Source organism: Lucilia cuprina, chromosome 2 (assembly GCF_022045245.1).
Source record: "Lucilia cuprina isolate Lc7/37 chromosome 2, ASM2204524v1, whole genome shotgun sequence".
NCBI classification, from domain to species: Eukaryota; Metazoa; Arthropoda; class Insecta; order Diptera; family Calliphoridae; genus Lucilia; species Lucilia cuprina.
Genome location: NC_060950.1, coordinates 17,349,556 through 17,364,640, shown reverse-complemented (window position 1 = coordinate 17,364,640; position 15,085 = coordinate 17,349,556). Strand labels below are relative to the sequence as shown.

At 27.7% G+C, this 15,085-nt stretch overlaps 2 protein-coding genes across 3 annotated transcripts; both read left to right on the top strand.

Moving 5' to 3' along the window:
* The first annotated feature begins 701 nt into the window (after positions 1–701).
* On the top strand, positions 702–1,279 carry LOC111688744 (cytochrome c oxidase subunit 7A1, mitochondrial). The gene is made up of 3 exons (XM_023451252.2): positions 702–766; positions 916–1,005; positions 1,074–1,279. The coding sequence occupies exons 2-3, from the start codon at positions 961–963 to the stop codon at positions 1,215–1,217; spliced, it is 189 nt and encodes a 62-aa protein (XP_023307020.2). The 5' UTR covers positions 702–766; positions 916–960; the 3' UTR covers positions 1,218–1,279.
* A 1,522-nt stretch (positions 1,280–2,801) lies between these two features.
* On the top strand, positions 2,802–7,867 carry LOC111689897 (coiled-coil domain-containing protein 28B). 2 transcript variants are annotated; one of them, XM_023452359.2, is made up of 4 exons: positions 2,802–3,225; positions 4,161–4,371; positions 6,350–6,988; positions 7,067–7,865. In XM_023452359.2, exons 1-4 carry the CDS (start codon positions 3,097–3,099, stop codon positions 7,285–7,287), a joined length of 1,200 nt encoding a protein of 399 aa, XP_023308127.2. In that variant the 5' UTR covers positions 2,802–3,096; the 3' UTR covers positions 7,288–7,865. The 2 variants fall into 2 exon arrangements, with proteins under 2 accessions (XP_023308127.2, XP_023308128.1); XM_023452360.2 differs by having other exon boundaries at positions 2,803–3,225; positions 6,908–6,988; positions 7,067–7,867.
* Positions 7,868–15,085: the final 7,218 nt, after the last annotated feature.

Below are 15,085 nucleotides of genomic sequence, written 5' to 3'. Positions count from 1 at the left end.
AGTTAGTTAGTTAGTTAGTTAGTTAGTTAGTTAGTTAGTAAGTTAGTTAGTTAGTTAGTTAGTTAGTTAGTTAGTTAGTTAGTTAGTTAGTTAGTTAGTTAGTTAGTTAGTTCGTTAGTTAGCTAGTTAGTTAGTTAGTTACTTAGTTACTTAGTTTGTTAGTTAGTTAGTTAGTTAGTTAGTTAGTTAGTTAATTAGTTAGTTAGTTAGTTAGTTAGTTAGTAAGTTAGTTAGTTAGTTAGTTAGTTAGTTAGTTAGTTAGTTAGTTAGTTAGTTAGTAAATTAGTTAGTTAGTTAGTTAGTTAGTTAGTTAGTTAGTTAGTTAGTTAGTTAGTTAGTTAGTAAGTTAGTTAGTTAGTTAGTTAGTTAGTTAGTTAGTTAGTTAGTTAGTTAGTTAGCTAGCTAGTTAGTCAGTGAGGCTGTCAATTAGTTATTTACTTAGTAAGTTCGTTAGTTACATAGTTAGTTAGTTAGTTAGTTAGTTAGTTAGTTAGTTAGTTAGTTAGTTAGTTAGTTAGTTTGGTTATTCAGTCAGTCAGTCAATTAGTTAGTAACTTACTTAGTAAGTTAGTTGGGTATTTAGTTAGTTAGTTGAAATTCCCTCTTTTCGATTTTATTTTATTCGCACGATTTTTCACAACGTAATGCAACCAAGTGCAATTTTATTTCAAAAATCTATTTTTAAAATTGACAACTTTCCTGCACAGATGTTTTCAATACTTTAGTCAAAAATTTTAAACTGCAGTGGAGATTGCAGCCATAACATGTAAGTAAAATAAAAATATAAATATTTCTTATTAAACAAAAGAGAAAATAAAATATTGTAAATGAAATAATTTAAAAATTGTCTCAATAAATTATAAAATTTAAAATATTTCTCCTAAAACAAAAAACGCAATAATAAACTAATTACAGAATTGCATAATCGCACAAAGGCACTTCATTGTTAACTGAGACAAAATGGCTTTACCCGAGGGATTGGCGAAAAATATGAAAATCTTCCAGGTAAACTAAATAAATAAAGAATAGTTTTTTGTTTAATAAAAAATATAACTTGTAATAAATATTTTTAGGCTAAAAATGATTTGCCTGTTTTCCTAAAAGGTGGTCCAGCTGACAAGGCCTTGTTTGGTTTGACTGTCGGCCTTTGCGGTATTGGTATTTTGAGTATTTTGCAACTGGTTTATGATTTGGGTTTCAAAAAGAAGCAAGGTTAATTATTTATTAAATTTAATGAGGTGTATTTAATTAATAAAGTGCAATAAGAAAATTAAATTAATATTTAAAAAGTTTAAAGTATTTATTAGTCATTAATATATAAACTTGGTAGCACTAATGGTTTGGTTATGTACTAATAAGCCTTTTTTAATGTTACCACTTTTGTTTTATGGTAATTTTTAATTTTTCCTTTGGCAACTCTTTACATTGTGAATCATTTGTCTTGCCCTGTCTATTGTGAATAATCAATATTACAATATTTTTCTCTGATACGATCAGATTTGTACAATTTAGAAAAGGGTAAGAACGTAAATTCGGTAACTCAAATCTCCTAAACTAGAAGAGTTACAAAAACACTTAAAGCTTATCGTCGTTCATTAAAGCGGACAAGTGTCCGGTACTTTTTTTCGGCCCTTTAAAGAATAAACGGATAAAAACTGTATTTTGGTACTTTTTTTCAATTAAATTGAACATAGAAACGAAATTATGAACGTAGAGCCCAGAGTAAATGAGAATCTATAAAATGGCACTTTTTGAGTTTTCTATAAAATTAAACCTAGAAAAATAAGGGGACCTGTTTAGTACTTTTTCGTTCTTCGACTAGTACTTTTTGAATTTTTTATAATATTGAACATAGAAACACGAAATTAATAATGTACTGGTACTTTTTGAATTTTCTATAATATTGAACCTATAGATATGAAATTAAACCTGTAGGGCCTGTAGTATGTGAGAACATATAAAACGGGACTTTTTGCTACTTTTTCGTTCCTCAACTGGTACTATTTGAAATTTCTATTACAATGAACCTGAAAACATAAAATTAAGATAGAAGGGTCTTGAGTAAATGAAAATTTAAACTTGAGTATTTCTAGTATTTTTCGTTTTTTAAGTGGTACTTTTTGAATTTTCTATAATATTGAACTTAGTAGCATGAAAATAAATAAAAGAGGTCTTTTGGTACTTTATTCGTATTTCATGTGGTACTTTTTGAGATTTCTAAAATACTGAATATATAAACATAAAATTAAACACGTAGTATCCTTGAACGAATATTTAAAAAGGTACTATTTTGTTATTTTACTAATACTTTTCGAAATTTCTATAATATTGAACCTAAAATTGGACACGCAGCTTCCTAATTGTATAAAAATCTGTATGCGAGGAATTTCTGATTTAATGAAAATCTATAAAAAGCACATTGGGTATAGGTAGTAAATAAATAAAATATCTATGTTTTTACTTTATTGATCATTTTCTTAATGCAAAATTTTTTAGAAACAGATTTTCTGCAAGATGTTTTATATGGAGGATAGGGTTGAATATCGGCCGATCCTCGTAAAACTTGGAGAAAGGATTTGTTTTTAATTTTTAAGAATTTTTTATCCATACCTGCATAATTTCTGACACAACTTTTGTGCTTGCTCTGTTTTGTTATAAACAATATTTTTTCTTTCGAAATCCCATTTTCTTTCTGATCTCTTGGATTCCATTTTTATTTAAAATCGTTGAAAATTTCAAAACTAAACGTAGCCGGCTTACAGACGATTTAAGCCGACATATTTAGTGTCAGTCATCGCCGCCGTTAATATTTGTCGGCGCAGGGCTCTGGATACGATTCTTTTTGTTTGTTGATAAAATTTTTGTGTTTTTTGTTTAACAAAATTTACTTATTAAAATCATATAAATTATTAAATAAACCAACAAAATGAGTACACTTAAGTGCAAGCTCAATAAATATTAAATAATTTTCCATAAATAAAATAACACAAACGAAAAAATAACAAATTAGTTTGTGGCCAGAAATAGAAGAATACCCCTGGATTTTAAAGAAAAATAAAGAAAATTTAATTTCTTTATCCACAAAAATTTATAAATATGGAACCTAATGATGAAGTTGTAGAACGTCAAAAACTGGTAGATGTAGAAACAGAAGAAGATGTCACAAATAGTGCCCCAAAATCAGCACCAACTCCTGCCTCACCCATGGCCGTGCCCAAAATTAATGTAAGTTTTTAATGGCTGCTGCTATTGTGTGGTTGTTGCTATTGCTATTGTTGTAAATATGCAAAATATTATTGAATGAACTTTGTTATGTCTTATCTCTATTAGTTTTGCTTTACGCTTACAATTTTTGTAGTTTATACAAATGAAGAGAAGAAGTGGGTATTATGTATGTGATAGTGCTGATGTTTATAAAGCACAAAAGTAGTGCTCCTATAAATTGCTTAAGAATGAATTTCTGGGTATCATTAACTATGTGTGCGTTTGTTTTGTAATTACACTAGTCGTCTTTTTGGAATACATTTATGAAAATGGTTTGCAGAAGATATTACAGCATCATCTCTTCTGACCTACCGAATATACTTTAGTCTAGTCTATAAAATTAGACAATAGAGTGGACTATAGCGTGGACTAGAGTAGTAGTTCTTGTTGTAACAGGTCGGCTGAATTGTATGTTCTTCCCTGGGGGAAACAACTTCCGGTTAATACAGCTGTTGCTGAGTTGAGAAATTTTGAAGCGATTGAGAATCAGGTCGCTCCGGAGTGGAGATCCAATTGTCATTGGAACTAGAATAGTATATTATGTATTCTTGATTTTAGAGTAGTCTATAGTCTGAATTATCAAAATGACTATAGTGTGGATGAAATAGTTGACTATGGAGTACTGTATAGTCACTACTTAAAGTAGACTATAGTCTGGACTACGCAGTAGAGTAAACTTAAGTCTGAAGTCCTGACTCTAGTCTAATGACGTTACCTGAATATAGAGTAGATTATATTAACGACTATAGAGTATACGTAAGTCAGGACAATGATCGGGGTTATAGAGAGAATTATATTCTGCGACTTTTATTTCCATCGTAGGGTATTACATTGTTAGACATGTCTCTAACAATATGGTTATTCAAATGTATAAAAACTTTGTTTTCTTCTTACAGATTAAGAGTATTTCTAGTGGCGAAACTACTCGCAGCCGTAATTCAGCATCATGTTCAATAGAACGTACTACCACAACATCCGAAAAAATAGGTGGTGGTCAATCATCTGCCAAAGTTACCTACGTAAATGAAAGACGACCTCGACCACATTTGCATGGTACCAATGATGAACGTTTCGAATTCAAGTCCCGACCACGAAAGTTGTTAAAAGGTATAGAATATTAGTTATGAACCAAAACATCATATAACTTGACCTCCCTTAAACTCTTTTTTGTAAAGCTATTAACAAAAAAAAAGTGAGGTCGATAGTTATTAGGGAGTTATTGATAATGGTGTTGGTTTTGTTTTCTATCTTTATATTATAAGTAAATGTTTCATTACAGTCGCTGAGGGCGTGTCTGGTGTTCGTTCATGATAATATATATTCATATAGAGTAAATTCTTTGTATCAGTTGTGAAATAAGATAACTTTGAAAAGTTAATTTCATTTATGTTTTATTTTATTTGTTGTTTTGTGTTGTGTTTCATTTGGTTTCTCTTAAATTCATTTTGTGCCTAATTTTGTTTGTTTTTTTTTTGCAATATTTTAAACGTAATATTGTCTGTCGGTCAAACTTATTGGTGATATTAGAGCTTATTTGATCATATATAATTCTCATCTGTATCTTTTATATTCATTATTATTAATTTAACTAATTAGTCAATACCAATCGTCATATTAGGAAGAGACAAAATGGTTTTGCTCTGTGATAAGAATGTAGACTTATTGACCTTCATGCCAGAGCATGTTGTACAAGGAAGACCGACTTTAACGACAAAACTATCTATCTATCTATCTATCTATCTATCTATCTATCTATCTATCTATCTATCTATCTATCTATCTATCTATCTATCTATCTATCTATCTATCTATCTATCTATCTATCTATCTATCTATCTATCTATCTATCTATCTATCTATCTATCTATCTATCTATCTATCTATCTATCTATCTATCTATCTATCTATCTATCTATCTATCTATCTATCTATCTATCTATCTATCTATCTATCTAACTATCTAACTATCTTTAAAACCTTATGTTATAAGTCCACGCGTTCTTCAAGGCCCAGCAGTGGTCCGGGCACCACTAGCTTTAGTTTAAAAAGGAGTTGTATTTATTTAGGAAGTGTTTTAAAGAAATTCATTGCAAAAAAAACTTTTGTTTTATTTAATAATTACAGAAAAGACATAGAACTGTATATAAGAACGTAAATTTAGTAAAAGGAAGCCTTAGAAAAATGAATCACATTTCACTGAAATTATTAATATGTATAAAAATTTTAAAATTAACATAAGATATTGGTTAGAGTGTATATACTTTCGAGGATTCCCGTTAATACAAAACGTGTATATATAATGAATTGATATAATACAATAAACCATACTTGTTGCTATACATTTTATGTATAAAACTCATAACTCTAGACACGACTCTTATGTCATATTGTCAAAATTCATATTTACACATTAATATGTACAAGACATTTAACACATACAATGAAAAAGTCACGAATCAACCAAGTAGAAACAAAATCACTTCAAAAAAAAAAAAAAAAAGAAAACTACCCACTCACCACTAAAACAAAAAGGTATTAAAATGAATTCATGCATACAAACGCTCTTCCTTCCAAAAGTTTAAAACAAAGAAAAAAAACCTTATAACTAATTCCCCCTTTACACTTTCACACTAACTGCTTTCGTGTGGCTACTAGACGCCAAAATAAAAACGACATACAGTCGATATTTTGGCGCCATACACAAAGGATTGGTTGAACATAGTGAAAGAAGAAATAAAAAAATTTAGTAAAAAAACTATAGTTTTTGTTTGTATATTTATTAATTTATTTTATTAGTAATTAATTTTGTTTTATTTTTTGTGTTTTTTATTTATTTTATATTTTCTTAATTTTTTTGTTTTATTTTTTTGTATTTCTTTTAACAATTTAACTGTGTAACTACTACTACTACATCATTCAATTGCAAAAACTTTAAATAACATCATCATAAACAATTGCAACATTAAACTACAATTAAAATTAAATATTATTAAAAATCATTTGTATTTTATAATAAAAAATTAAATTACAAATAATTTTGTGTTGTTGATATAAATAAATATAATTATGCCTAAACACCATGAAGATATCGGTGATGGTGATAGCATTAATGGCATAACGCAATTGAGTAGCGAGACCCTAAGTGATGAGACTTGTATAAACAGCAACATTAAAAATAATAATAATAACAACAACAACTATAACAGCAATAATAAAAATAACAATATTAATAATACGACTGTAAAGACTACAAGTACTAGTAGTTTAAATCAAACATCATTGACTACGACAACAAACACTACAACTAAAGCAGCTGTCATTAGCTGTGAGGCCACTAGTAATACTTTGAGTTCTAGTAGTGGTAGTGGTCTGGCTGGCGGCAGTACTAATAGTAGTAGTGGTAGTCATCATCATCATTATCATCAACATCAACATCAATATCACAATGCTAGTAGTAATAATAACAGTAACAATCACAATGTAATTGATAATACACCACTGATACAACGACGCAAACCGAATGTAAATAATGCAGCAATAAGCGTTAGTGCTGGTTATCCGGGTCTAATATCATCAGCGAACATTGGCAGCCTCAGTGATAAATTCGATCAACGTCCAATAAAACATCATTCTTTTGTCTCAGAAGTACCGGATGTCAAACATATGGAGCGTGCTCTCTTAGGTCTCTTGGATGATTTTCATTCTGGTAAACTGAAAGCTTTTGGTTAGTAAAAACTCTTACAAAGTTATAAAATAAACAAAAAAATTATTAAAACCCTCTCTCTCTTTTTTTTGTTTTTAGGTTCCGGTTGTACTATGGATCAAATGACTAAAATCCGTGAACAACAAGAAAGTCTTGCCAAATTGCATTTTGAATTGGCTGCCGCCGAAGAAGATTCACTCGAGAATGGCAATGATTTTAATGCTGCTAAAGCTCAAGAAAATATGTTACAATTAATGCAACGTTTGGAACAACTTTCAATTTCAATCGAACAATTACAAACTAGCCACACAGGACTCTGAGATTTGCTTCAAGCAACGTGTACAAACAGCAATAGTTCAGACATAAATACAGCTGCAACTGCTGCTGCTGCTGCGACTGCTGCTGGTATGTCAACAGCCACTACTACATCGGCTGAAGCTGCTACACGTTTGCTTTTATTATTGTTGTGATTTCATTTCTAAAAACTTTAAACGTATATATTATATAATAATCCAAATATTAAAAAAAGAAACAAAAAACAACTTATGGTTCTATAACTGTTCTATATTTTTTTTTATTTTATAAATTTTCCATTCTTTAGAATGGATTATCATTATCATATTTTTCTTATGTAAATTTTTTTATTCTTTTTATTTGTTTTTTTTGTTCCTTTGTTACTTTTTTTTGATTTTGACTTTTTAATTTTTGTATGTTAATTTACCGTGTTTTTCTTTTGTATTCATCAATACGTTAATGTTTAAGCATATTTAATACAAAGAAAAAGACCTTTTTTATGGTAGTTTTGTAGTTGTTTTAAAATGTCTAATTATTTATAAGTGATCATTACAGAAAAAAATATGCGATTATTATCTTTTTTTTAAATAAAAAATTAATCAAGTTTAAAAGAAAATGAAATGTTTAATTTAAAAAGAAACTGTCATTGACTGTGAATGAAAATGGATGTTAGCATGTATTTGTAAGCGATAGATGTAATTGTAAGCAACTTCATTAAATAGCTGAAATCCTTACCATTCATTTGATATAACTTTCTTGGCAATCGGTTAAACATTTGTCAAGTTATAAGGTTCCAAACATTGGTTAAACAATGCCAAAAACTGCCAATTGTGTACTCAAATATATTTTCAAATTTTTTTTAATATTTTGAAAATTTTTTGGAATTTACCAATAAAACTTGTCACATTCATAGAATGGAATATTGGGATTCCTATAAGCTATCATTTATCTTTCTATGTTCATTATAAAGTTAGTTATACGCATTTTAACTTTAAATTTCATTTTTTAACAGGTTTGTCCAAACGCCAGGCGGGCCAAAGGTTGCCCATCTTATAGCCCAGTTTCCAATCTATCGTATGGTGAAACATTTATTTAAATATCTCAAGTAGTTTACTAGATATATCAACTTAAAGAAAATAGTGTAGAGGAATCCACCTACTACCAGGTTCTGTTGACCTGGTGTTTGACAAATTTTTTGAAATTTAATTTTTCACTTTTTTTGGGTTAAAACTTCTTTTGGATTTTTTGGAATAACTCGGCTGTTATTCAAGATAACTTAATGAAATTTGGTGTGCAGATGAAGACGAATATGGGGCACATTTTTGAAGAAAGTAAAATATTGCCACGCCCACCTTTGGGAATGAAAAAGGGGCGTAAACTTACATTTGCTATTTTAAACAATTTTGTCTTACTTTTTGGTAAATTAAATTAGTCTATCTTATAGCTGAAATCCAAAACTTTCATTTGTTATAACTTTCTTTGCAATTGGTCAAATAGTTCTCGAGTTTTAAGATTCCAAACTTTGCTTGAACAATGCCAAAAAACATTAATTTGTATCTTTGAAGAGTAAATAAGATTTGTTTAAAACCTCTTTTATTCTTTGAGATATTTTAATGAAATTTTGTGTGTGGATGAAGAAGAAAATGCGAAACATTTTTCAAAAAATAAAAAGTTGCCACACCCATTTGTGAAGCTAAAAAAATAGGCGTAAAAATATATTTGCTATTTTCAACAATTTTGAATTATATTTTGCTAACATTGATTTACCGGGCTATTAGCTGAAATCCTTACCTTTCATTTGATGTAACTTTCTTGACAATCGGTTAAGCATTTCTCAAGTTATAAGGTTCCAAACTTTGGTTAAACAATGCCAAAAACTGCAAATTATGTCCTCCAATATATTTTCGAATTTTTTCAATATTTTGACAAATTTAAAGAATTTATCTTTCTATGTTCATTATGAAGTTAGTTATACGCATTTTAACTTTAAATTTCATTTTTTAACAGGTTTGTCCAAACGCCAGACGGGCCAAAGGTTGCCCATCTTATAGCCCAGTTTCCAATCTATCGTATGGTGAAACATTTATTTAAATATCACAAGTAGTTTACTAGATATATTAAGTTAAAGAAAATAGTGTAGAGGAATCCACCTACTACCAGGTTCTGTTGACCTGGTGTTTGATAAATTTTTTGAAATTTGATTTTTTACTATTTGTGGGTTAAAACTACTTTTGGATTTTTTGGAATAACTTGGCTGTTATTCAATAGAACTTAATGAAATTTGGTGTGCAGATGAAGACAAATATGGGGCACATTTTTGAAGAAAGTAAAATATTGCCACGCCCACCTTTGGTAATGAAAAAGGGGCGTAAACTTTCATTTGTTATTTTCATAAATTTTGTCTCACTTTTTGGTAAAATAAATTAGTCTATCTTATAGCTGAAAAGCTAACTTTTCATTTGCTATAACTTTCTTTGCAATTGGTTAAATAGTTCTCGAGTTTTATGGTTCCAAACTTTGGTTGAACAATGCCAAAAACGTTAATTTGTATCCTTGAACAGGAAATAATATTTTGTTAATAGCTTTTTTATTCTTTAAGATATGTTAATGAAGTTTTGTGTGTGTATAAAGAAGAAAGTGGGTCACATTTTTAAAAAAATAAAAATTTGCCACGCCTACTTGTGAAGCTAAAAAATGTGCGTAAAGTTATATTTGCTAAATTCAACAATTTTGAATTATATTTTAGTAACATTGATTTACCGAGATACTAGCTGAAATCCTAACCTTTCATTTGATATAACTTTTTTGACAATCGGTTAAACATTTGTCAGGTTATAAGCTTCCAAACTTTGGTCAAACTATGCCAAAAACTGTCAATTGTGTCCTCAAATATATTTTGGAATTTTTTTAATATTTTGAAGAATTTAAAGAATTTTTTAATAAAACTTGGAACATTCATAGAATGGAATATTGGGATTCCTATAAGCTATCATTTATCTTTCTATGTTCATTATGAAGTTAGTTATACGCATTTTAACTTTAAATTTCATTTTTTAACAGGTTTGTCCAAACGTCAGGCGGGCCAAAGGTTGCCCATCTTATAGCCCAGTTTTCAATCTATCGTATGGTGAAACATTTATTTTAATATCTCAAGTAGTTTACTAGATATATTAAGTTAAAGAAAATAGTGTAGAGGAATCCACCTACTACCAGGTTCTGTTGACCTGGTGTTTGACAAATTTTTTGAAATTTGATTTTTTCACTTTTTTGGGTTAAAACTTCTTTTTGATTTTTTGGAATAACTTGGCTGTTATTCAATAGAACTTAATGAAATTTGGTGTGCAGATGAAGACGAATATGGGGCACATTTTTGAAGAAAGTAAAATATTGCCACGCCCACCTTTGGTAATGAAAAAGGGGCGTAAACTTTCATTTGCTATTTTTATGAATTTTGTCTCACTTTTTGGTAAAGTGAATTAGTCTATCTTATAGCTGAAAAGATAACCTTTCATTTGCTATAACTTTCTTTGCAATTGGTTAAATAGTTCTCGAGTTTTATGGTTCCAAACTTTGGTTGAAAAATGCCAAAAACCTTAATTTGTATCCTTGTAGAGGAAATACGATTTGTTTAATAACTCTTTTATTCTTTGAAATATTTTAATGAAATTTTGTGTGTGTGGATGAAGACGAATATGGGTCACATTTTTGAAGAAAGTTAAATATTGCCACGCCCACCGTTGGTGATGAAAAAGGGGCGTAAACTTACATTTGCTATTTTAAACAATTTTGTCTTACGTATTGGTCGAATAAATTAGTTTTTCTTCTAGCAGAAAAGTTAATCTTTCATTTGTTATAACTTTCTTTGCAATTGGTCTAATAGTTCTCGAGTTTTAAGGTTCCAAACTTTACTTGAACAATGCCAAAAACGTTAATTTGTATCTTTGAAGAGTAAATAAGATTTGTTTAATAACTCTTTTATTCTTTGAGATATCTTAATGAAATTTTGTGTGTGGATAAAGAAGAAAATAGAGCACATTTTGCAATAAATTAAAAGTTACCATGCCAACTTGTGGAGCTAAAAAAATGGGCGTAAACTTATATTTGCTATTTGTTGAATTCCCTTTTTGCTTACTTTCATTTAACGATCTATTAGCTTTAATCCTAAGCTTTCATTCGCTATAACTTTCTAGGCAATTAGTTAAACATTTAACGAGTGTTGCTTATTATAAAATTAAAAAAATTTGACTTGCACTTACCTAATTGTTATTTCTATTTAGGTTGAAATGAAATATATATGTATTTTTTTTATTTATAATATTTCCATATTAATTTATTCATCATATATTGTTCATATATATATATTTGTTGTTGTTGTTTTTTATTATTATTGTTTTTGTATTGAAATAAATGTTTAATAATATATGTATAATTGTAATTTTTGTTTATTGTTACAATGTGTTTTATATATTTTTTTTTTTTCATCTTTATTTTTATATATTTTTTCTTTTTTAATTTTTTTTAAATATATTTATATTTAATTCGCGTTATTTTATACGAAAAGTTTTTTGTTTGTTTATATATATATATGTATATATTTTGTTGTATTCTTTTAAATTTTTTTTTGTTGTTTTTTTGAATAATGCACATAATAATCGTAATAATAATTGTAATAATAATAATAAACAAACATAAAAAAGTTAAACAATTATAAGTTTTTATTTCTTATTTTGTTTTAGTAAATATTTAATATATATATATATAGAGATGTAGATGTATTTATGTTTGTATATAATTTTATAAAGTAGTGTTTAATGGTTTTTGTTTTGTTTTTTTTTTTTTCATTTCGTTTGTGTTTAATTTATTTTTTTATTTATTGTTTATTTATTATTATAAATTAATAATGTTTGCTGTTTGTTTTTTTTAAATATAATTGTTTTACAAATACACCGCATACCACTAAATAATGCACATAAGTTCAATTGTTTTTAAATTTATTTAAATATATAATAATAATAATCATAATAATAATATTTATTTATAATATTATTTGTTTATAATAATAATAATAATAATTCTAATTGTTTTAGCAAAAAGAAAAAAAAAGAAAATTATATTTATTTATTTATTTATGTTTGTTTTATTTTATAAAGAGCATATTATTAATAATATATATAATATAATATATAAATATAAACATTTAACAAAAAAGTTTTTAATTTTATTTTTTTGTTTTTTTAAATATTAGTTTTAAAGTATTTTTTTTATTTATTTATAAATATAAACATATTAACATGATTTTTGTTTTTAAATGTATTTTATTTAGTTGTTTTTTTCTTAGAGAGTTTGAAACATCAAAAAATTTCTGTAGCTATTTATATATATAAATATATTTAATATTTAATTTTTTATAAATTTAATTTATATTAATTTTGATTTTTTTTAATATTATTTATCATTTTTTTGTTTTGTTTATAAAGTTTTAAAGGGAAATTAGCAAAAAAAAAAAAAACAATTAATATTTAAATTTAGTTTTTTTTTGCTACATTTTTTTTTATATAAACTTTGTTTATATTAATTTAATTATTTTGCTTTTAAGTGAAAACATTTTTTTTTATAAATTTTATCATAATTAAATTTTTTTTTAAATATTTTAAAAATTTCTAAAAATTTTAAAACAGTAACGCAGGAAAATTTAAAACAAATCGTTTAATATTTGTTCAATTCACAATCGATGTTGTATCATTGTAGCGTTGTATGTCATAAAAAGTTTTAAAATAACATTTTTTTAAAACAAAAACAAATCAATTATAAAACAAGTATGAATGTATAGACGGACATAGTCGACCATACCCTACACCAGTCAGTATGTTAAAAATGGGAATTATTCAAAAATTTTTTCAAAAAAAATAAGCATTTAATTTGTTTTTTAACTTTCTGAAATATTTTTACTTATTTTTGGCAAAAAAAAAGAGATTTTTTACAAATGGGCTCAAAGGGGAGTAAGAGAAAATAAGAGCCTATTCTTATAAATATTGTTAGAGGAATTCACGTCTACTTCAAAGTTTTTTAATGTAGAATTTAAATATTTTATTGGGCCCTATTTTACGTTTCAATTCAAATCGAAATTTTCTCCGTTTGCCAAATTCGATATACTGCATTTCGACCCGACTCTCCGCTACACAAAGAAAGAACTTTCAAAAACGTAGTTACGATCGTAATGCAGAATACACACAATGGTATTGATTCTTCTTCTTTTTCTTACGATTCAGTTTTTTGTTGGAATACCTTTTTTTCGATCGTTGCGTAACTGAATGCATAAACGTAATCGAAATGCAGAATTGGGGTGATTAATATGTCAATTTTAACCTTCAAGTCATTTTGTATGGGGGATAGGGTCAAATGAGGTCCGATCATTACCAAAAAGCTAGGGGACCTATTTTATCCATTTTCAAAAAAGGGGTGTGTGCCAAATTTCATCAAATTATCTTGAAAATTGCGACCTGTACCTTGCGCACAAGGTTTACATGGAAAGCCAGCCATACGGACGGACGGTCATAGATTAATCGACTCAGAAAACGATTCTATACTTTAAGGTGGATATTTAAGACGAATATTTTTGTATGTTACAAACATCAGTACAAACCCAATTTACCCACCTCACTTAAGTGGTGTGGCGTATAAAAATATGGAGATACTACGATACAACCATACAACACCAATTATGAATTATTTATACATGCCAAGGTTATAAATGGTTTTAAGAAAAAAAAAAAATAACTTTTTAGTTTAAAAAAATCTTATTATTTTACCCCCTTATTCACAAAACAACATTTTTATTTTAAAAAAGGTTTATAAAACAAAATTTATAAACCGTTTGTAAAATAAGAATCTTATTCATAACAAATTATCACAGTTTTATAAGGAAATTTTTCATACAAAAATTTGTTTAATAAACCTTTGATAAATTGTTATGAATAAGGCCATACAAATTTTGTTTGTAAATAAGGGGGGGAGGTTAGACTTTACAGTATTTGTACTGCCAAATCCTACTAGTAGGCGTGGCAAGGTAGGGTAGAGAGGTTTAGTTTATTTCTAAAACTCCAAACTAAAGAATTTTTCACGTTTGTTTAAAATTTTGTCTAGATACGAGTATATTAAAAGTAATTTTAAACTTAAAAGCCCTATTTGGCGGTTTCAGTTCTATGGGGGCTAGGTGAAATAATTTAATTGTATTATCTCCAATATTGCGACCTGTATTTTAATTGCAATGTTTACAAGCCCTATTCGGGGGTACAGTTGTATGGGGGCTAGGTGAAATAATGGACCGATCTTGTATTTGGATTACAATGTTTACAAGCCCTATTCGGGGGTACAGTTTTATGGGGGCTAGGTGAAATAATAGACCGATCTTAATTATTTTCAATAGGGTTCGTCCCTGGGGCAATAGAATGTAGCAAATTTCAAAATTGCGACCTGTAGTTTGATTACAAGCTTTACATGGATGGACAGACGGACGGACATAGCTTAACGAGCAAACGATTCTAAGCCGATTGGTATACTTTAAGGTGGGTATACGACCAATATCAATACCAGCACAAACCCAATATACCCTAACCACTAAAGTGGTGTAGGGTATAAAAAAATTACAACATACTACGATACAAGCGTACAACACTGTTTGTGAATTGTACTAATATGTTTAAAATAAAAATTAGCTAAAAATTAAATAGTAAATGATTGCAAATATAAAAAAAATTTGGATTCGCTAAGTTTGAACACAAAAAAATATATAAAAAATTATGAAAAATAATAAAAATTAAAAAA